Here is a 22,673-nt window from a genome sequence, read left to right on the forward strand (position 1 = left end):
AGGTCTGAAGTGCTGTGATTTCCCTGTGAGGTGCCTAGGGATTCGTTTCTTTATATTTATCCTGCTTGGTACTCCAGAGTACGTTTCAGATCTGAGACCTCACGTCTTTCCCCAGGTCTGCAAACTCTCACGGAATCCAGCTTCTTCGCCATTTTCTCTATTTCTTCCTCTGCAACTCCTGTTAGATGATTATTGGAGCCTCTCAAGGTGTCCTTCGTGCACTTTCTTCTTTCTGATTTTTGTGTCTCTCTGCTCCATTCTGGGGAGATTCTCAGCACCAGGTCCCATTCATCAGCATTGCCCTCACCAGTGCTGAGAGTTTATCCAAGGTGTTGAAATGTTTTATTTTAGTTCCATGCAGACCCGTTTCCTATCCAATTATTCTTGTTTCATTTCTTCCTGCTTGTGCTTAACTGATTTCTTCTTGATTTATGGGTTGTTACTCCATTAATTTGGGGGATCCTAAACATGCTTGTCTGAAGTCTTTTTCAGGCTTTTCTATTATTCGTTTCATTTGGAGTATACGTACTGTTTTGTGGGGTGTCCTAATATCCGGTTTTGTCATGAGGTTTGGAAGTGGGGTTTGTGGGCCCGTTTTAGGTGCTCTGTCTCCATCCCTTTCCCTCTGTGCACATTTCTAGGAGTTGCGCAGTCCCTTCTCTTTGGTCCCAGAATCATATCTTATGTTGGCAGGGGGTTGGGGGCATTGTGGGTCCAATCTCTAAGCCAGTCCACAGTGCCAGGCTTGGTCAGATTTCCCCAACGTCTCTGGGCCTCCTGCGGGCCCATGGTGGGGTCGGGGCTGCAGGCAGGAGCCGCAGTCACCAGCTGACTTCAGTACACAGAAGAGCCACATCCTCCTCTCTGGCTTTGAGCAAGGGGCCTGGCTCAGTCCCAGAATACAGGAGCATTTTTAGCACCAGGACCCGCAGGACCATTGCTGACTCCCATTACAGAGACGACCCCGGAACTAAATGTCTCTTTACGTCCGTTGCCCACATCTGTCTCCCACACTAGACTGGGCATGTCTCAAGGACAGGGACTGGCCCCGTGCCTCCCACAGAGCCTGACAGAGGGCAGATGCAACCAGAGGGGTGAGGGAACAAGGGGTGCACAGACCAGCAGACCCCCGAGGCTGCACAGCCTGCCTCTGACCACCCAAGAGGCAGTGGTACAAGTGCCATTTCAGGAAGAGCTGCCCCCGCACAGGCTCTGCCCAAACCAGCCTCAGGGCCCGCCTGTGACAAGTCAGGCTGCAGGGGTGAGGGCCAGGGGCTGTCGTCCCAGCCTGGACACCAGGGAAGGCTCCGCTGCTTCAGAGGTTGGCGGGGGGGGGGGGGGGGGGGGCAGGCCAGAAGGGGCAGGTGGTGGGGAAGACGCTGGGCTTTATGGCCAACATGCCCTGAGCTCCTGGAGCTTGGCACCCAGCCAGCTTTCTGGGCTGTGCCCGGCCAGGGCACACACGAACAACCTCTGACGTGCAGTCCACCGGGAAAGAGCACCAGGCCTGGAGGGCCACCGGCAGGCGGCGCCCTCAGCTGGCAGGGGTGCCCTCCGCAGGATGTGGAGTGGGGGCTGCGGGGGGGAAGCAGGGAGGTCAGCTCACCTGGGAGAAAATGAGCACGCGGTGCCCTTCATCTCTCAGTTTCTTGAGCATCTTCTGTAGCAGCATGAGCTTGCCCGAGGACTTGACCAGGGAGCTGCCGTCATAGGAGCCATTGGGCAAGACGGGGGCCTCCTGTAGACACAGCAGAAGGTGGAGCATTGGGGGGCTTCCCGGGTCGGACCGGGCAGACAGGCCATTCATCCCACGGGGCCCCTCCGGGCACACGGCACTCCCAGGCAGAGCCCTCCGTCTCCCCCTGCTGGCACTCCACCAGGACACCGGGGACATCAGCCAACAGGCGATGACAGGGTCTTAAGCTAAGCCGGCCTTCCCAGAAGGAATTATGCCTGGTCTCTGTGGTCACGGTAGGGCGCATCCTGGCAAGGCCAAGCCCTGAACCCCAGCTGGGCAGGACGTCAGCCCAAGGGCCCTGCCGTGCCAGGGAGGTGAGAGAGATCTGGGGGGCAGATCACCCACAGCACGGCCCCCCACGGCTCCCTCTGCACGTGTCTGGCTGTCTGGGGGCAGGAGGCAGACACCGCGGAGGGTTTCAGCAAGAACCAGAACAGTAGTGACGGTGACAAGAACGGCCATGCCCGGCTCTCTCTGAGGGCACTTTCTCACCCGGCCCTCACCCTTTCAGGCAGATGCTGTTACTGTCCCATTTTATAGAAGATGAAGCTGAGGCTCAGAGCAGGACCACTGGCTTTCCTGAGACCACAGGGTTGGAGCTGGTGCCTGGCCCGGGTCCAGTCTCTCACTTCAGGACTACCTGGGGCCCCACGCAGGCCTTCCTGACTCCCCCGGTGACCGAGCACAGCCAGATCAGCCTGGGGTGCCCTGATGCCCCCCACTGCTTTGTGGGCACAAGGAGGGGTCAAGGGAAGGAGAGGGCCTGCCTGAGCAATGGACGGAGGTAAGTTTTCAGAAACTGGGTGTAACGGGGCCACATCACCTGTAGGTCCACACGTGCGGGGAGGGCTGGGGGGCTGAGGGTGCCACGGCAGCCACGGACAGGCACCACGACGGGCAAAGGGAACCTACCGCGGCAGCCTCGGGCCCTTACCGTGACGGTCACGGGCACCCGCTACAGTGGCCACAGGGCGGCCATGGGGACCTACCACGGCAGCCACGGGGAAGAGGTAGGGGTGGTTGCAACACTTCTTCAGGTCCATCATGATGTTGAGCAGCGACACCTGGTTCCCGCCCCCCTTGGAGTTCAGTGCCTCGAAGTTCCGCGTGAGGATGAACTTGTAGTACTTCCTGCAGCAGGGCGAGGAGGAAAGGCAGGCTGGACACCAGGGCCGCCCCGACCTCTGAGAGGACACTCTCTGCTCTGCAGGGAGACGGGGCTGCAGGCCGAGCACCACTTACAGAGACCAGAGGAGCCCTGCCGGGTGAAGCCCCAGGCCCCGAGTCACCCAGCAAGTTACTGAGGACATTGAAAAGCCTCAGGCAGCCCCAACCCAGGCCAGTGAAAGCGGTCAAAGAAGGAAGCGCGTGCAAAATGTGAGTCAAGGGGTCGGCGGGGGAGGGGCGGGGGGGAGCAGGGGTGTGGGGCGCAGAGCCTTCCCACCACCCGGGGAAGCGTTGCTGGAAGGCTCAGTCAGACCTTCTGGGAGAAGGCAAGCCCAGGGGGCGTGAGGCAGGCCGCTCTGTGGCGGGGCCCCAGCGGGCGGAGGGTCCACTCACTTCTGCATCTGGCTCAGCTCCACGCGAACGATCAGCTCGGTCTTGGCCGGCATGTTCTTGAACACATCGGCCTTGAGCCGCCTCAGCATGTGCGGCCCCAGCAGGTCATGGAGCTTTTTGATCTGGTCTTCCTTGGAGATATCGGCAAACTCCTCCAGGAAGCCCTCCAGATTGCTGCGAGAGAGAACCAGGATCAGAGCCAGGAGCAGGGGACTGGAACAGGCCAAAGCCCTCTGCAGAGGAAGCCAGGATTGGGGTGGGGGACCAGAGGGTCAAGGGCAGGCCGGTTGGCTGGTGGGCCTGGGAGCCTTAGCCCTGCCCTAAGTGTCCCTTCAGTGTCCACCTAAGCCCGTGTCCCCACCCCTCCAGTGTAGCTCGGCCACATAGGATAACTTCCTCTCCTCAAAGCTGTCCTGGAAACAAAGTCTCTAGGACTTTTACCCCTGTTACAGAAAAGGAAACTGAGGCTGATGGGGGCCCAAGGTTGTATGGTCCAGCCTGCCCTCCAATCTGTATCTCCTGATTCTGAAGTCAGCACCCTCCACCCTGAACCCCCCATTCTGAGCCGGAGAATGGGGTAGGTGAAGGCAAGGAGGCCGGGGCCCCCCACTGGCAGGGGCTCCGTGTTCGCCCCATATCCACCACCACCCCCAGCCTTCTGCCCTCATCACTGTCACCCAGGTGGTCACTTAGGTGTCAGTGGAGGGGAAGGAATGAGGCAGGGCATGAGGGGGCCAGGACAGCAGCCCCAGAGGATGCCCCGGGGGTCTCCTGGGGCAGAGCCGAGGATCAGTCACGGTATTCGGGGCAGCTCACGTCCACTGAGCACCCTGCACACGCCAGGGCCGCGGCCCCTCCCGCACAGGTCATTTGGGGCAGGCTGCTGCTAATGCTCCCATTTTACTGACAAGGAAGCTGAGCTCCAGCTCGCACTGAACCGGTCTTCCCTGGCTGCCCGCCAGCCCGCCTCCCCGGCCACACCCCTCCCCGGCCACACCCCCTCCCCGGCCACACCCCTCCCCGGCCACACCCCCTCCCCGGCCACACCCCCTCCCCGGCCACACCCCCTCCCCGGCCACACCCCCTGACTCACTTGAACCTCTCTGGAGTCAGGAAGTTGAGGAGGTGGAAAAGCTCCTCCAGGTTGTTCTGAAGCGGGGTCCCCGTCAGCAGCAGCTTGTAATCGATCTTGTAGCTGTTCAAGACCCTGAAGAACTTCGGGGAGGAGGCGGCCAGTTAGGGGGAGCGGGGCGGCCAGCCGGCACCCCTCCCCGCCCCACCCCTCCACCGGGGTGGAAGGCGTGGCTCCAGGGGCCAGCAGCCAGCACCGCCTACCTTGGACTGGTTGTTCTTGAGCCGGTGGGCCTCGTCCACCACAAGGCAGGCCCACTCGATAGAGCCCAGGATGGCCTGGTCGATGGTGATGAGCTCGTAGGAGGTGAGCAGGACGTGGAATTTGATCTGCACTTCTTTCTGGAGGGGAAGAGGAGCGTCTGGGAGGGGAGCAGGTAGGGTCTCCAGAGATAAGGAGACGTGGAGGAGGGGTGGACAGGACTCCGGAGGGCCCAGGGAGGCTCTGGGACTGACAGGAAGGGCCGCGGGGGCAAGCCCCCTCATCCTCACAAGCCGCCCCCCCCCCCCACGCTGTCACTGTCCCCATTTACAGCTCACAGGATCTCAGGCTGGTCCCCAAGACCAAAGGATGGCAGAACCAGGATTCGCACAGGGAAGCGATCCCTGTACGTGTGGTTAAATGCTCTGCCGTCGCTGATTTGAGATTCTTTTTTGTCTTTTAAATTTTATTTTATTTTTGAGAAAGAGAGTGGGGGGAGGGCAGAGAGAGAGGGGGGCCAGGAGGATCCGAAGCGGGCTCTACACGGACAGCAGCCAGCCCGACGCAGGGCTCAAACTGTCAAACTGAGAAACCATGACCTGAGCTGAAGTTCAACCGACTGAGCCACCCAGGTGCCCCCACGGACTTGAAATTCTTGATAATTACGTTCTTGAATTTGTGTTTTGTAAGAGGAGATCTATGGAATGATGGAGCCCCCAGCTTCCCCGTCCCCACCCAGCGAACACCAACGCCTCACACCCTTGTGGGGGCCGGGCCCGGGCATGGGGGGCATTCACCCTGAGAGGAGCCCCGTGCTGAGGAAACAGGACATTAAATAGCCAATAAAAACCACCACCCAGAGGTCGAGAGAGAGACTACTAAAAAAAGGAAAACGCTGTTTCTTGCATTTGAACCAGGGGCCCTGCGTCTTCAGTCTCCACCGGGCCCCGCAAAGGAGGCAGCCAGTCCTGGCCAACCCAAGCCCGGATCTCCCAGCGACCGACGTCCCTTGTGAAGGGGCCAGAGAGGGGCAGAGGGGCGTCTCATTGCACGGGCTCTGCCTGCAGGTGGCCCCTGGGTTTGCACCCGGCCCTACCCTTTCCAGCTAGACCCAAGTCAAGTTAATTAGCCTCCTGAGCCTCAGTATCCCCTTTGGTAAAAAAAAAAAAAAAGGAGAGATCCTGTCTGCGTGAGGAATGCCATGAGAATCCAGAGGGCAAAAGCTGTCCCTTAAAATAATTAAATGCACATGGAATCAGTACAGGATCCAAGTATTCTGCTTCTGGATACAGACCCAAAGGCCCAACAGAAGTGAAGCAGGGACTTAGAGTAAATGTCAGCACATCCACGTTTATAGCATTTTCACAAGAGCCAAAAGGTGGAACCCACCCAAGGGTCTGGATGGGTGAATGAAAAAGGAAATGCAGTTCGCCAATGGAGTGCTATTCGGTCTAAGAAGAGAGGACACTCCGAGGGTGCCTGGGTGGCTCAGTCACTTTAGTGTCCGACCCTTGATCTTGCCTCAGACCATGATCTCACAGTTCGTGGAATTAAGCCCCGAATTGGGCTCTTCGCTGACAGCGCAGAGCCTGCTTGGGATTCTCTCCCTCTCTCTCTCTGCCCCTCCCCTGCTCATGCACACGCGCTCTCTCTCTCTCTCTCTCTCAAAATAAATAAACACTAAAAAAAAAAAGAAGAAGAAGAAGAAGGGAGAACATTCTGACCCATGTTACGACAAGGGTGAGGTTGAGGGCACTTTGCTAAGTGAGATAAGCCAGTCACAAAAAAAGCATACACTGTGCTATTCTACTTAAATGAGGCACTGATTGGTAATCACGGGGCGGGTGCCAGGGGCTGGTGGAGTTACTGCTTGATGGGGACCGAGTTTTGGTTCTGCAAGAGGAGAAAGTTCTGGAGACGAATAATGGGGGATGGTTGCCCGATGGTGGAGGGTACTCGGTGCCCCTGAACCGCACATTTCAAAATGGTCACAACGGTAAATTTTATGTCTGTGTATTTTAGCGCAATTTGTTTTAAGCAGGCTCCGTGCCCGGCATGGAGCCCAATGTGGGGCTTAAACTCACAACCCTGAGATCAAGACCCGAGCTGAGATCAAAAGTCGGACGCTTAACCAACTGAGCCAGCCAGGCGCCCCCCACGATTTTAAAAAATAAAGTAAAAGAGGTGAGTCTATAGAGTGCCCAGCACGGCACAGGACCCCAGTGTGAGCTCAGGAGAAGTTTTCTGTGACTAATTGGCCCACAGGTCCATCATCTGAGTCATCCCCTCATTCAGCAAATAGTTACTGGGCATCCCCTGGGGCCACAGAGGCTCCAAGATGCTGCAGCAAGCTGGGGTAAGAACCCCCCCAGGATCCTGGGAGGGGAGCCCCAGCCCCCAGCGTAAGTGCTGAGATTCGTTGAGGGCCTCCCATGCACCAGGCACTGTTCTGAGTGCTCTGGGGGAGCCTGGGGACCAGAGGCATCCACACCCCCTGGGACTTCGTCAGAAATGCGGAGTCTCAGGCCCCACCCCAGAGCTGCTGGATCAGAACCTGCCCTTCAGCAAGAGCCCTGGTGACCCGTGGGCACAATCAAGTGGGACAGACCCTTCCTGGCTCACTCGGTCGCCCCTCCATGACCCCGCGGGGTCCGTGAGCTCATTCTGCTGAGAAGAATCTGAGGCACAGAGAGGTCGCCCAGCTGGTGTATTAGGTGGAATTTTGTTCCCCCCCAAATCCGTGTCCACCCAGCACCTCGGAATGTGGCCCTTCCAGGAACTAGGGTCTTTGCAGGTGTGATTAGTTGTGAGCCAAGGAACGCCAACAGCCGCCAGAAGCCAGAGGAGGCAGGAAGGACCCTCCCCTGGTGCCCTCAGAGGCACGTGGCCCTGCTGACACCTCGACCCCAGATTCCGAGCCTCCGGAACCAGGAGAAAGTAAGTCTGTTGTCAGCCGCCCGGCTTGTGGTGCTTTGTGACAGCGGCCGCAAGACGCTGATAACTCTGCCTGCAGAGTCGGCCACAGGCCTCCAAAGGAGCTGAGGGACCCCCGCCAGAACACAGGGCCCCTGCGGCCCCAGCGACAGACCCAGAGCCTCTCCGGGGTCCTCCCCGCGGATGAGGGGCGCTCACCTTCATGCGGAACACCTTCTTTCCACTCCGAATGGCGTTGTCCTCGAAAGAAAACTCATTCTCCCGGATCACGGAGCGGCTCTCTTTGTCCCCCGTGTAGGTGACCACGTAGAAGTCGGGCGCCCACATCTCAAACTCCCGCTCCCAGTTGATGATGGTGGACAGGGGCGCGCTGACCAGGTAGGGCCCCTTGGAGTGCCCCTGGGGACGGAGGGAGACAGAAGCAGTGAGGCTGCCCACTGCACCCCGGCCAGCACCGGCCACCGCTCCCGGGCCCCTGCCCTGGCCCGCGCACCTCCTTGTACAGGGAGTAGAGGAAGACGATGGTCTGCACAGTCTTGCCCAGGCCCATCTCGTCGGCCAGGATGGTGTCTGTGCCCTGGGCCCAGGAGAAGCGCAGCCAGTTGAGGCCCTCCAGCTGGTACGGGTGCAGTGTGCCACCCGTGGAGTCAATGTACCAAGGCTGCTTGTCAAACTTGACCGTGGGCTGCAGGGGAGGCAGAGGTTCAGATACACCCTCAATCCTGGGCACCAGAGCCCACCCCAGGGCCTTTGCACACACCATTCCTTCTGCCTGGAATACTCTCCCCACTCTTTCATCCCTGCTAACTTATTTATCCTTCATGTTTTGGCTGGAACGCCTCTTTCTTCAAGAAGCCCTCCCTGACTCCCACTCTGGCTCAGGTGTTCCCCTGTCCTCCTGCAGCAGCCCTGTACTGCTGCTATCAGGGCAGTTTCCTGATGGCTGGATTCTCTGACTTTGAGCCCAGGTTGTGGTCGCCACACTCATCCTGTACACCATTGCTTCCTCTGAGCCCCACATAGTACCTGGGCTGCGGTGGGCACTCAGTCAACATGTGTTTGGTGCGTGTCTGAGGTGCTCCATCCGCTCGATCCTAAACATCACCCTCTGTCTCTTCTATCCTACAGCTCAGAGCCGCCTCCCCCATGAAGTCCTCCAGATGGACCAGGCCCGTTTGCCTTTCCCTGGCATCCCACCGTCCCAGGTCGAACCCCTATGTTCTGTGTGCTCACGCCACAGGCCCCTGGGAGACGGGCACTTTTTGAAATGGGGCCAGAGTCCTTGTTCCCACAGGGCCAGCAGCTGGCAGACACCCCAGGGAAGTTTGCTAAAGGAATAAAGGTCAACCCTTCCCCTCCCTGATGGGCTCAAAGCTGGGGGTGGGGCAAGTTGGGGGTCTCCTCTCCCTGAACAGGTAAGAAAGGTGTATAATTACCATGTCAGCTTAAAGTTGACTTAAATGCTTGGAATTAGCTCACCTAAAGTAATGTAAATCTGTGTGCTGAGCAGGGACTATTTGCCCCCCACCCCCTCCCGGTTGTGCACAGATAACCCACGGTGCAAATCTCACAGGAAGCCATCTCTGTCCCCGGGGGGGGGGGGGGGGGGTGCTGCACAGGCTGGGGGACCTGGGCGGTCCTGCGTCTTGATCACCTTGTCCCGCCTCTGCAGGACGGGCCATCCTCTGTGGCCACGCCCGGGGTGGCAGGCCTTGGCAACCCCACCCGTCACCCGCCTCCCTGCTCACATCCACGATGGGTGTGTCTGGCGGCTTCTGTTTATCCTCCTTTGGCTTCTTGCCCTTCTTGACCAGCCTCTTGGGCAGCCTGGCATCCTCACCCAGCATCAGCTCCCTGCGGAAGAGGGGGGTGCAGATGGGCAAAGCTCCAGCCCACCGGAGGCCACAGCCCGGGGACAGCCCGGCGGCCAGCCCACCTGTGACCCCAGTAGGCCTGCTTCAGGTTGTCGTAGTAGGGGATGTCGATGTCGTCGATCTCCCAGGTGCACTGGTCATAGGGCAGGTCTTTCCACTTGATCAGGTAGTGCACGTCCCCCTTTTTGTCGAAGCTGCAACACAGCACACAGGTGGTGGGGGAGGGGTGGGCCACCGGGCCCGTGGCCTCGGGAGAGTCCAGGAGGGCTCTCTCAGGATGCAGACCCGCCGCGTCCGCAGTCCCCTGGCATCCTGGGCCCAGCAGGGAGGGCAGAGCACCAGGGCTGTGACTCCAGAGAGGTGAAGCGGCTTGCCTGAGGCCACACGGCTGGTGACAGGGAGGAGGGCGCGGGCTGAGTGGCAGAGCCAGAGAGGGAGAGGTGGGAGGGCACGCGCACAGAGGAGCAAAGAGCCAGCCACATTTCCATCCTCCCGTCACAGTGACGAATCCCATCCGGGCCAGGGGTGTGGACACCGGAATTCGGCATTTATGAGTTGGGCAGGCCTCTCCCCTGACCACAGGCCTTTGTTTTCTAACTTAAAAAAAAAAAACTTCAAAGGACCAGAGCCATGCCCATCCTGGTCCCATCTCTGCAAAGTAAACAAGAGCTGATTCCCGCGGGTGCAAGTGGGATGACCTCTTCTGAAGACCCCTGGGGACGCAGGGACCTGGTGACCAAGCCAGCAGCACAGAAGGGCTGTGCCAGGGAAGCACCTTACGCCAGCTTGACTCCGGCTGCTGGGAGGGTCCTAGAGGCCTGCCACCCAACTGAGCTGAGCGGGCAGCCAGGCTTGGGGAGTGCAGCGGGGTGGGGGAGTCTCGGCCCCCCAAAAAGGCTGTGGCTGCAACTAGCCTGGGAACCATTAAGAGAAAGACCAGTCCCCGGGCACCATGGAAACTGATATTTTTGAAGATAAATAATTAGTTGTTATTCAGGCGTGGGGTAATAAATGTGGGGAAAAGTCATCAGCCCTGCCTTGGAGACAGGGAGCAGATTGTCATTTATGCTTTTAAAATGCAATTTAAGGGGCGCCTGGGTGGCTCAGTCGGTTGAGCGACCGACTTGATTTCAGCTTGGTTCATGATCTCAAGGTCATGGGATCGAGCCCCGCGTCTGTTTGGGATTCTCTTTCTCCCCCTCTCTCTGCTCCTCTTCCCCTCAAAATAACTAAATAAACTTTAAAAAATAAATGAATAAAATGCAATTTAATAAAGGCAAAAAACCGTGGGTCAGTTCAGTGGGGGGCTCAGGTTCGCGTAGTAACTAACCCTCTCTTTAAGAGCTGTTCTCAGTGAGGGCTGGGGATGGGAAGAGGCGGGCGGCTTCTCCAGGCAGTGCTTCCCCCTCTTACTGAAGGCTGCACTCGCAGCCCCGGCCCCGGCATGCTCGTCCGGCCCTCACAACAGCCCTGCGGGGTACTCTCCAGATCCTACTTCACATGAGAAACACGGGGCACACAGCCCAGAAAATGGGGAGCCAGGATTAGAATCTGGGTCTGGCTCTGGTTCTTAACCTCTGCACTACCCAACTCCCGCTTCTCAGGACGCCTGTGGTTGGCTGGGCCCTAAGCCCCTCCTCCAGGGCAGAGCCCATCCGGTGCGCAGGGAGGCAAGGGCAAGGCTTCGACCCCCACCCTGCGCCCACCTGTCGGCCACTGCCAGTTCTCAAGCACCTGAGCTCAGGACTCACAAGAGCTCCCACTGGCTCTGCAAACCAAAGCCAAACTCAGGGGGTCCACAGGCTTCCCGCCCTGATCTCTTTGTCCAAATTTCTGCAGCCTCCGATCACTGTCCCTGGGGGATTTCCAGACCATTCAACAGAGGTTGGAATAGTGGCCAAGACAGCAAGCCCTCCCGTCAAAACTCACCAGGTTCAAATCCCAGCTCCACCCCCTCTAGGCTGTGTGACTTCGGGCAAGTAACTTAACCTTGCTGTGCCTACTCACACGTCCATAACAGAGAGAGAGAGAAATAAAACGCCTGTCTCTCGGGTAGAGAGCGCTCAGCTGTGTTAGCTGCTGTTATAAAGGAAGATCACACATGTTTACGCCCCCACACTCAGGCCACCTCGGTCCCCAGGACCCTACCCCAGGTACCAAGCACTAGCTCTGGCAGAAGCCCAGGAGCACAAGCATCCTGACCCAATGACGGTCCCGCTCCGTGCAAGTGTCACGGGCTGGTCAAGTTGCCCCTGTATATGTAAGACTTTGGAACCGTGCTCCCACCGTGAGTGGGACACGTGCGCACATGTGAGCCAGAACGCGTGCGCGCACACCGACCTGCGAGCACACGACGGCCCCTCCAGCTGGGCGGTCGAATCGCTGCCGGTGGGGGCCCTCCACCCCTCCCTCCTGCCCCCTCCGCACCCGCGTGCAGTCCTGTGTCCGTTCCACAGGGTGAAGGAGCCATGTGTCCCGGCCCTGCGGGCACCCCTCCAGGGAGACCCGGGGCCGCACCCCCCCCCCCCCCCGGGCACACACCTGTGGTTCAGGATACGGTGGATCATCATCCACTCGGGCTTGATGCCGTAGCGGTAGAAGCGCTCCTCCATCTTGGCATAGAGAGGGTCCTTGTTCTTCCTCTTCTCGCTTTTGCCGTCCTCGTCGCCAGAGCCGTAGTCAAAGGGCGGCGGCTCATCCATGTCGTTCTTTCTTTGGTAGTTGCGATACATCACCGTGTGGTACAGCTCCAGCTGCTGGCACAGGGGCAGAGGTTATGGGAGGGAGATGGGCCATGGCCCGCCCCCCCAGGTCCCCAACCCAGCTCCCCCAGCCTGGGTCCCAGGCAGGACGGCCCCCACGTGCAGCCTCCTGCTCCCGGACCCCCAGCAGGGTGCCTCGCTCGCTCGGGGTGCCGGCCAGCGCCCTCAGGAGCGGCGCCCCAGCACAGCCACACCTGCCCGGGGGCGCTCACCTGTAGCTCCTTCACCCAGGAGCAGTGCCAGTAGGAGAGTCCAGCCCACTTGACAAAGAACTCCCTCTCCGGAATGCCCTCCAGGGGCTTCGGTGGGGGGACACCGGGCTCCACGTCGGGCCCCGGCAGCCCCACCACGAAGGGAGCCGGGGGCTCCGTCCACCTCCAGTGCAGGATCCGCTGGACTTTGCCCTTCAGTGGGGGACACTGTGGACAGAGGAGGGTCCCCAAGTTCAGGGCTTAGCCACAGGGCCCCACCCTGAGGCTCCAGTGACATCAGGCCGTCACAAGGCTCTCTCCAACAAGTTGCAGTGACCCCCAAGTAGGCACCACCTTGACCCCACAATGCTGCCCTGTCCTCAGGGCACATGCTGTGCACACACGAGATAGGCAACATGAGTCTGTGCACACCCACGCCCACGCACGCACACACACACCAGAAGCCCAGATGCACCCAGGGTAACTGGGGCTGGTCACAGCACAGCCCAGGATCCAGAGGGTGGAGAATCCAGCAGTGGGGGTGGGCCTGGGGGACAACTCAGAGCAGGGGGGCCTTCAAATGCACAAAGCGACTGGGGGCGGGGTGGGAGGCGCTCTTCTCTCCCTGCCTCCTGCCCTCTCATCACCCCCAGCCCTGAGTCCTGGCAGGGTCTGAGTGCTCAGTTCTGTTGTTTGGCCTTAGACAAGTCACTTTACCTCCCTGAGCCTCAGTTTTGTCATCTAAAAATGGGAATAACAAAAGGCCTGTACTGGAAAACTCGGTACGCGGTAAAGGGGTGCACAGCGGCCAGAGGGTAGGGTGATGGTAGGTCATGGACGCCACTTGTTTCTTCAAATGGGCTCGGGTTTCCGGTGGGAAAAGGCGGTGGGCGGGCCTCGGAGGTGGGTGGGTGGGGGTACCCGTGGTGGGCGGGAACTCGAGCATGGGATGGTGGCCGGCTGGGCGGACCTGGAGGGGGCGGGGCCTTGGCTAGTAGGCCTGTGGCATCGCGGCGCCGGCCTAGGTGGGCCGGGCCTGGGCCAGCAGAGCTGGGTGAGGGGGGGGGGGGGGTCCTCCGCGGACGGGGCTATACTGGGTGGGCGTGGCCTAGCCCCACAGAGGCGGAGCCTTTGGTGGACCGGGATCCGCCGGCGGGGCGTGGCCTGGAGCGCCGCAGGCAGGGCTTGTGGGTAGGCGTGGCCTGGGCCCGCGGACGAGGGGCCTTCGTGGGCAGGGCCTGGCCGGGGGGGAGGGACCTGGCCGGGGCGGGGCTTGGTCGGGGAGGGGCCAGATCAGGGGGTGGGGCTTGGCTGGCGGGGCGGCGCGGGGCGGCGCGGGGCTGGCGTAACACTCACAGTACAGCGCGGGCAGAGCCATTCACCGTTTGGGATCTCGGGCAGCGGCGGGTTGAGGCAATGCAGGTGGTAGGAGGACGGGCAGGCGTCGCAGCAGAGCAGTTCGCCGCCGTCTTTGCACACGCGGCAGAACTCCATGTGGTCGTCCTCCTCCTCCTCGCAGCCGCCCTCCTCCTCGTCGTCCTCGTCGTCCTTCGGCTCCCACTGGATCCCCTCCTTTTCCTGGAGGGACAATCCGCGTGGAGGCACCTTGGGCCAGGCCCCCCTTCCGGCAGGGTGCGCCTCCCTCCTCCCTCCCGCGCGCGCCCCTCCACACTCTGCACCTCCCCGCGCCCCTGCCCCGGGGCCTCTGCCAAAGGCTTACACAGTGAGGACAGCTCCACTTGCCCTCCGGAGCCTTCTCCAGCTCTGGGTCGAGGCAGACTAGGTGGTAGGCCCGCGGGCAGGTGTCGCACAGGATGATCTCCCCGCCCTGCTGGCACACCTCACAGTAGTCCTGGTGGTCCGTCTCATAGCCATCACCATCGTCAACTGGGGAGGGGCAGAGGCGGTAGTGGAGGGCCTGGTGCCCACTCCCAGTGCCCAACCGATCTCCACCCCAGACTGGACCGGTACACAGTAGGTGTTTAATAGATGTTGGATGAATGGATGGTGGACGGACAGGCGGAGTGTACAAATGTGGAAGAAAGGGGTGGAGAGGTGGGTGGAAGATGGATAAAGGGAGGGGGGATGGGTGGGGACCGGGCCTAAGGGGATAACTGAAGGTGATGGACGGATGGGTGGATGACTGAAGGGGTGGACGTGCAGCAGGTTAGGAAGCACTGCCTTCTCCAGTGTCCCCTCTGCTAGTGCAAATGCCCCGAGTGGCTCAAAAGTCCCTAGCTTAGCCTCACTGGGACGGGACCCCTCTCCTGACCATAGAGACCAAGTGGGCGAGGGAGCACAGGTGAACTGTCGGGCTGAGGCCGGCAAAGGCCCAGACAGGAGGATGCCCTCCCCTGCTAACCAAGGGGGGCTCTGCACCCCCTTCCACCAGGAACCCCAGGAAGTCCTACTCCTCCTCTTCTTGCGCCGCCTCTTGCTTTTCTTCCCCAGGGCTGCCGAGCCCTCGGAGCGCACGGAGGAGCTGTGGATGCTGGCGCTGTCGAAGTCCGACTCCTCCCGCTCATCTTCCTCGCTCTGCGGGGGTGGGGGAGGGCCCTGTGAGCCCACAGCCTGCCCTGGGGGCTCATCCTGAGGGTCTCACTGGCCCGGGCAGAGGACGAGGTGGTGCAGGGCATGGTGGAGGCTCCAGAGGCACAGCGTGCTCTGTGGTTCATCTCATCTCCCTCTGGCTAGGAACCCCAAGGCCCCACCCACCAGGCCAGCCCGATGTCCCACCACCCTCCCTGAGCCCTGCTCTCCACCCTGCCAAACTCCTATACATCCCTCAAGGGAAAGCCCTAAGGACACCTCCTCCAAGGAGGCTTCCCAGATCCCTCCTTAATTGGACCTGTTGCACAGCCTGTGTGCCAGGTCTGGCCTGTATCATCTGCCTGTCTTTGGCTCTCTCCCACTATATCTCCCAAACACCCTCCAGACTGTGAACACCTCCGGAGAAAGTCCCACCACAGCCGAGCACATTAATATGTGCTCCACAGATACTTGCTGAGCTGAGCTGGACCACCGGCTCTGGGCTGGGCCACACCTGCTGCCCCGTGCTCCCCTCTTAGAGCAGCTAAACTCAAGACCTGTCACTTGCCTCTACCAAGGGACAGAGAAATGGCTTCCAACTCTGCCCCTCTACAGAGGTGGGGCAAGGTGAGGGAAACGGGTGCGCTGCGGGGGTAGGGGAGAGTGTGGATGCCCTCCTCCCAGAGAAGGGAGGGCCAGAGGCTCCGATGGGGACTTATGGTCGGTCTGAACCGGGTGCCAGAGCTGGCCCCGGAAGGGCAAGGAAGGGTCAGAGCTCCGGCCCACCTGATCCTGCCTACATGCCACCTTCCTGGGGTCCAGCCTCCCGGCAGACCTGGCTTCGCAGGCCCCGTCAGGACTCTTAAGGGCCAGCTGATTCCCCCGCCTGCTACCCAGATGGAGCAGAGTCCGAAGTGAGCCCCCAGCTCAGCGGGGCGCTCTCTGTCCCAGAGTCCTGCCTCAGGAGAGCGGACTGACAGCCCTGCATTCCAGTCCCCCTGCCTTCGTGGCGCACAAGCACACGAGCACGCTCACACGCGTGCAGAATGCATCTGAAGGTTGCTCACACACCCACCCATCCCGGCCCACCCTCACACATTCACATGCTTACACACTCGCACGCTCCTGCTCCCAAACCCACACTCCCGCTCACACGCACACACATTCCAGTCCACCTTGTCTCACGCACACGCTCACCGAGGAGCCTTTCTTCCTCTTGTTGCTGATCCCTCCAAAGCGGAACTTGAGCCCGGCTACCTTTCTCCCTTTGCCCTTTTTCTTCGAGTCCTTGGAGGCTTTGATCTTCTTCCTCACTCCTGGCCCTGAAGAGTGACCGCAGATAACCCAATAACCCAGAGCCGCGGCGGCTCACTCACCCAGAGCCATGACTTGGGTCAGCCCTCCCAGGGGCTCCATAAGGGAAGGGTGGTTCGGCCGCCATCCCTTTCCAGATGAGAAGGCAGGGGACTCAGAGCGGTGAGGTCCTTGTGTAAAGTGACACAGCAAGGAGGACCCGACCCGGTCTCTGCTCTGGCCACCACAGCCCCTGTTCCATGAGTAGTAGAAATGCCGGCCATCATGGGAACAGACCTGTCCTGTCCCCTCTCCCCAGCAAGGAGCTGTCCCCAGTGAAGCCGTGGGCCCCCACAGTTAGCAGGGCCACTGAGGGCACACCCACCCACCTGTGGTCCATACCTGGGCCCTGGAGGGACATGCTGAGCAGGAAGCCCTTTCCCCAGCCGCCAGCCACCAGCCTCCAGATTGTCCCCAGGCCCGGCCAACACTGGCACCACTCAAGACTGCCCCACCTCTGCCAATCACCCCCAGGAAACACTAGCTCCCTGGTGGCCAGCAGGGTTGAGGCTATTTTTATGGAACTGGCCACAGGACAATTAGCCACCTGGGAGTCATGACCGCCCCCCCCCCCAGCAGCCTCTCCCACCGGCTGAGCAGGGAAGATGGAGCCCTTGGCAGCAGGTGGCCTTGACCTGGACCCTCCTCCAGCTCCATCACACAGCTGAGATGGGACTAGGAGCCCAGCTGTAACCTCCACGGCGCCACGGAAAATCTATTTCAATTTTTCAGGCTCTGAATGGGCAGCTCAGGGAATAGCTCAGTGGCTGGAGCCCAAGAGGAAATGAGAAGGTAAGGCAGGCTGGGGAGGCCCAGGATGGAGGACAGTGAGGGAGGAGAGCAGGAGCAGGCTCTAAACCCCATGTCACTCTGCCCACCAGGCCCCTGCAGAGACCTGGAAAAGGGGTACATCATCCCAGAAACCAAAGCTCCTTAGGGCTGAAACAGTGGGCCCCAGAGCCCCCTTAGCTGCCCACCAAAGTCCCGAGTACCCAGAAAGGCTGAGCTGCTAGTGACCCCATCTTTGAGAGCCCTGGGGAGATGTGGGTCTCTACCCCAATGGGGCCAGAAATCCTCCACCTAGGGGAGGTCCCTCCCCCAGGACTTGAAGTCACAGAGAGCTTCTGCTGTCCCTATTCTCCCCCAGAGAGACCCAGACACCCAGCACTGAGTCTGATTTTGTATCTGGACCTCCTTCCAGGTCTCCTAGAGCAGCCAGTCCTGACCACAACCACACCTATGCACGTGCATTACCCCGAGGGCTGGGTGCTCAGACAAGAGGGGTCAACGGGCTAACCTTGGGACCCCTTCTCCTTGAAAATGAGAACTCAAGAGCCCCCCCCCACTCCCAGCAGCATGGACCTGCCCTCTCCCTACCTCCATACCATGTCGGAGGGTGCCAGTGCAAAAGTCCCAAAGCTCCAAGCACACTATCCCCTCTGCTTCACCCCAGCCCCGAAAGGGAGGCAGGCAGAAGCTATAATGCCACAGTACAGCAGAGAAAGGGCGAGTGGGTCCAAGGTCAACCACGGCCCTGGGTCCTTGAAGAAGACTGCCCCACCTGTCCCACCTGCCTGAGGCTATGGGGTCTGGGGTAGGACTCTGCCAGCAGGGCCCGGTGCCCATCCACCCACAGCCTTACCCTTGCCCTCCTTGGTCTTGGCCTTGCGGATAGGTACAGGCTGGGGTGCCTGCTGGGGGCTGACAGCCAGCGGAGGGGCGATGGTGACTGTCTCCACGGCCGCGGCTACTGCTGCCGCGGCAGCCGCTGCCGAGCTGCCCTTGAAAGGGTTGTTGGCGCTGAATTCCCGCCACTTGGCACCCAGGACGGTCATCATTTTGGACATGGGGATCTTCGGGTTCTTCTTGGCAATGAGCGGCCTGTGTGAGGTGAAAGGCAGGCAGGTGAGGGCGCCACCACGGAGGGGATGAGACCCCCCCACGAGACCCAGGCAGCCCTTCCTCTCCCGAGCCTGGGATAAGAAGCCCTGAGTTCCAGGCTGTGAAACTGGGCAGGAAGCAGGGAAGAGAACAAAGCTTTTGACAGCAGTCCAGCCCCAGACATTCCTGATTCCCTGTCTATGTGGTCAGCCATCTTCTAATGAGGTTCCCAGACCCTGTATGACCCGAGAGACCAGAAGGACGAGCCCGCAGTGAGCCACTGGGTGCCCAGCCCCAGTTCTTCCAGAGCTGAGAGAGCCCATGAGGGTATGGCCCTCGGGATTGACCGGGACCGCCATCCTGGGGCTCCGGGCAAGCAGGGGAAGGCGGGACCACCGGGTAAAATGGCTCTGCCAGGTGTTGGCATCGGCCTGAAAGCACCCAGCACCCCAGGGGCCTTGGGGCTCTGTCCTCCAACTTGTCATTCCCATGGATGCCCGGCCACGGCAGCCGGCGGCGCGCCCACCTGAGGAACTGACTGAAGGCCTTGTAGTTGGTCAGTGTGTGGTAGTCGGCCTCTGAGAACAGGTACTCCACATCGTCCAGGCCCCACTCGGCCATGAGCTGCCCCGAGGACTTGGGCTCCTAGGGACACCCAGGCCAGAGGTGGGGTCAGAGCAGGGTCCTTCTAACCCGTACCCCCACCCCTGGGGCCCCGTCCCAGGAGGTCTTGGAACAGGGGCCGGGGGAAGGGGAAGGCTGTGTCTACAGTTCCTACCCACCCCTGACCCCCAGCCCACCTGCCCCTTGATCAGAGGGAAGGGCTCAGGCACCAGCTCATGAGGGGGTGTGGGGTCAAGCCTGGGGGTTTAGTGGGAGGGGCGGGGGTTGGGGGAGGCTATATGCACACCCAAGGCAGGAACAGTAACAGAACTCACTCTCTGGGAGGAATATGTTCTGGAAATTTGGGCACTGGGAGGGAACAGCAGCCTGAAGATGGGTTTTAAGGGGACAGATGTCCCTGAGAAGGGAGCAGGGCTGAAGGGCTGCCTGAGGCATGTCGGGAAGAAAGGAGACCGCCTCAGGACGTCGCCTGGTAGAGTCACACATGGACGCCATGAAATGACAGACCACTGCTCTCTTGCTTCCAGGGCCAGGAAGGTGTGCCCTGGCCAGGGTAGGGGCACGGGACAAATGGCCCAGCTGAAGGCAGACGCGGGAGAGGGTCCCTTGGCCACTGCTTCACTTTCCAGATGGGGCACTGAGACCCAAGGTGTGTGATTCCCTAAGGGCATACAGTGCGGCCTCAAGACAGCCAGCCCAGGGGTCCGATCTCTGGCCTAACCCGGGCCTGCGGGGCTTGGCTGGGGGGTGGAGGTGCTGGCCGTGAGCTCGGGCCCTAGAGCCAGGCTCAGATGGCAGTTCTGATCCTGGCGGTGAGAGCTGGACAAGCTACCTCGCCCCTCTATGCCTGCCTCCCGCCTGCAAAACGTTCCCAGGAGGGACAAGTTAGCACAACCGCTTGGAACGGGGCCCTCGCCCCATTTTGCATTGGTCCAAGGCACCCCGCTGACCCACCCAGCCAGTCGGCACATGCCACATCCAGGCCACAGTCACCGGCCCAGGCGGGAGTCCAGTGCAGGGCGCCACTGGGTCTCCTGCGTGGACAACGATCTAGGACGCAGGCCTGCCTCCCCCGCTACCAGAGGGGGCCGGGGTGGCCAGGAAGCCCTGAGCTGCAGAGACATTCATTCTCAGCCACAAGGGTGTGTGTGGCCTGAGCCTGGCGCTGACCCCACGAAAGGCGAAAGATGTGAAAACAGGCCCTGGGTAACACCGCAAGCCGGAAGTCCCCTGGCCTCTCGACTCCTGGGCACTGACCCAACAAGCCCTATCGATGCCCGAGCCCCTCCGAGCTGGGCTGTCTCCTCCACAACAGTAGGCCACCCCGGCACGTGCGCTCAGCCTCCCTCTGTCCCGAGCGCTGAGAAGCAGGCCTTCCAGCACAGTGCAAAAGGGAGGCTGGGGAACCCGCTTCCTGGCCTCCTAATCTCCCGTGTGGGACCCCCTCCCATGGCTGACCTGCCCCCACGACACGTATCCATCCCTGGAGGCACCTCTGACCTTGCTCCCACAGCAGGAAGCGGAACGGCATGAGCGGGTGACATGGCTCCAGGACAACCCTGGACCGTGCCCACAAGTTCACCTTTCAAGCTGTCAGCCCTCAGCTATTATCAGTCACAGATGACTCACAACACACCTGCCGACTAATGAAATCCCTCTGGGTGTCGGGACACCACGGTGCTTCCTAACTCGAGCCGTTGACAGCCACCATTTCTGCCTCACCCAACAGCCACTCCACTGATATTTACGGGGCACTTTTTTTTTTTTTTTTTTTTTTAACTCATGGCTAGCCCAAACTGAGTCTGGGTGCCTTAAGGGGAGAACAAAGGAAGCAGAGTGCTCTGTCCGGGGCCGCTCGCTGACCTCTCTGCCACTATCCCAGAGCAGGGGGGGCCCAGCGACCTTCCCCTCCCCGAGGAGCCCCGCAGTGGCCTCGGGGACCCGAGGGGCCGTGGCCTGGTTCACATCGGGCCGCTCGCTGACCTCTCTGCCACTATCCCAGAGCAGGGGGGCCCAGCGACCTTCCCCTCCCCGAGGAGCCCTGCAGTGGCCTCGGAGACCCGAGGGGCCGTGGCCTGGTTCACATCATTCCGCACACGCACAGAGACGCTGCTGTCCCCCAGAGAGAGCTGCAGGCCCGCCCCTGCAGCCGCCCTGACTCGCGCTCACTGGGACCCTCTCTGGGATGCCCTGGCGGCCAGAAATCCAGAGCACACGCTGAGCGCCAAAGCTCCCCCTGCCCGAAGTGGAGCTGTCCAGCCGCTTCTTGCCGGCAGAGGCTCCGTTTGTCGGGTTTATTTTCCGAGAGTGCTCCAGAGGGAGAGGCTCCGAACTGGAAGCTCAAGAAAGAACACCGCTTTCCTACTCCAGCAGGTGGAGGGGCAGAAAATTCCCGAGCAGGAGGCTACTTCTGAACGTCAGCCATCCTTACTTCAAATGTGTCCCCGGGACTTGGGGCACGGTGTTCCTCACACGCTTGTGTCCAACCTCCACGTGCAGGCGCACGTACACGCGCATGTGCACACCCACACACCCACCCGCCCCCGACAGCCATGAGGGGCGGGGGAGCGGGGAGGAAGCTCTGGCCCTTTTCGCACAGGCGCCAGAAGGCAGAAGAACCGCCTTGAAGCCGCGGCCCGTCCAGGCTGGCGGGTCCTGGTGGAGCCCAGGTCCCTGCAGCCGGGCCCCGGGGGTTACCTTCAGGCACCCGTCATCGTTATCATCCTCGTCATCATCTTTCCTCTTTCGCTTGGCTTTTTTCTCCTTCTTGTCCTTGAGTTTCTTTTTCTTCTTCTTATTAGGGGAGTAGTCACTGCCCTCACTCTCCGACTTCTCTTCCAGGTCTTCTTCATTTTCCGTCAGCTCGTCATTGCTCCCCTGGAAGAGAAAGGGGGGTGGTGACGGCAACAGGGGCCCCAAGAAAATCCAGAGTCCTGGGCAGCAGTACTGCTTTCTGGATCATTCAGCGTTCCTCTGCCCACAGCTCAGCACCAAAGCCCAGCCAGAGGGGCTGGCTCGGGGCAGCACTGGGCAAGGAAGGGCCTTGTCCCCAGTGCTGGGGCCACAGCAGATGGTGGAGCGTGCAAGGAAAGACGAGGCCTCGTGAAGCCACACTTCCCCTCCTGGGGAATCCAGGGTAGCTGCTTGGACTGCCCTGGGGTGAGGGCTCAGGCTCTGCGTCCATCAGAATCAGGTTTCTCTGGACTTTAGGATTTAACGAGTGTTTGGTGAGAGTGCTCGGATCCAGGAATTTGGACAGGACGTGATGTCCAGAGCCAAAATACAAAGCGCACCAGCAAACGGGCGGGTGAAGAGCCAGGGGTGTGAGCCAGCACCCAACCTCTGTTGGAGCTGCATGCATCCTATGGAATTGCGTGCGTCAGGTGAAACCTGTAATTAATGTAGCACGCACATCGCAGTTTCATCTGTCCGTGGGCTCTCCAGAAGCTGCTATGGCACGAGCCCACCTTCTCCACCACCCCCACCCTGGCCGTTTCGCCTCGATATGAGACAAGGTAATTTAGGCAGCTCTTAAGCTTGGCTTCCTTGATTTAGTTTCCCCGTCTGTACAGGCAGAAAATGGCCCATTTATATGGAGATAAGGGCGTTTACAGCCAGAGCATCCCCACCAGAAAGGCACTGCCCCTCCGAGAAGGCTGTTTACTCTGAGAAAGCTGTTTACTCTCCGCCTTTCCAGATGCAAGTGCACTGGCAAAGCCCTTCCCAGCCCCCTCCTGGCCTGGGTCTGCAGGAGAGGCTGGGCACTGACGTTCCAATTACCAGCGCGGGGCTTGTCATTTTCGAGCTGGCTGTTTACTGTTTTCAAGGTGAGCAAAGAGAGGCACGGAAAAGATGAGGAGAGAACTGGAGAGGTGAAAAATGAGCTTGAGAAAC

The 22,673-nt window shown here is 60.4% G+C and overlaps 1 protein-coding gene across 1 annotated transcript in view; it reads right to left on the minus strand.

The window, feature by feature from the left end:
* Nucleotides 1–22,673, minus strand: part of CHD5 (chromodomain helicase DNA binding protein 5) — a 59,941-nt gene that overhangs the window by 23,155 nt on the left and 14,113 nt on the right. Inside the window, 18 exon segments of the mRNA XM_042996981.1 lie at nt 1,607–1,738; nt 2,728–2,869; nt 3,299–3,472; nt 4,392–4,513; nt 4,634–4,771; nt 7,764–7,964; nt 8,059–8,250; nt 9,314–9,419; nt 9,502–9,633; nt 11,981–12,192; nt 12,414–12,620; nt 13,749–13,970; nt 14,113–14,279; nt 14,804–14,927; nt 16,119–16,243; nt 17,917–18,155; nt 18,682–18,800; nt 21,477–21,656. Coding sequence (XP_042852915.1) covers nt 1,607–1,738; nt 2,728–2,869; nt 3,299–3,472; nt 4,392–4,513; nt 4,634–4,771; nt 7,764–7,964; nt 8,059–8,250; nt 9,314–9,419; nt 9,502–9,633; nt 11,981–12,192; nt 12,414–12,620; nt 13,749–13,970; nt 14,113–14,279; nt 14,804–14,927; nt 16,119–16,243; nt 17,917–18,155; nt 18,682–18,800; nt 21,477–21,656 — 2,934 coding nt within the window.

This window comes from Panthera tigris, chromosome C1, assembly GCF_018350195.1.
Source record: "Panthera tigris isolate Pti1 chromosome C1, P.tigris_Pti1_mat1.1, whole genome shotgun sequence".
In the NCBI taxonomy this organism is placed as follows: domain Eukaryota; kingdom Metazoa; phylum Chordata; class Mammalia; order Carnivora; family Felidae; genus Panthera; species Panthera tigris.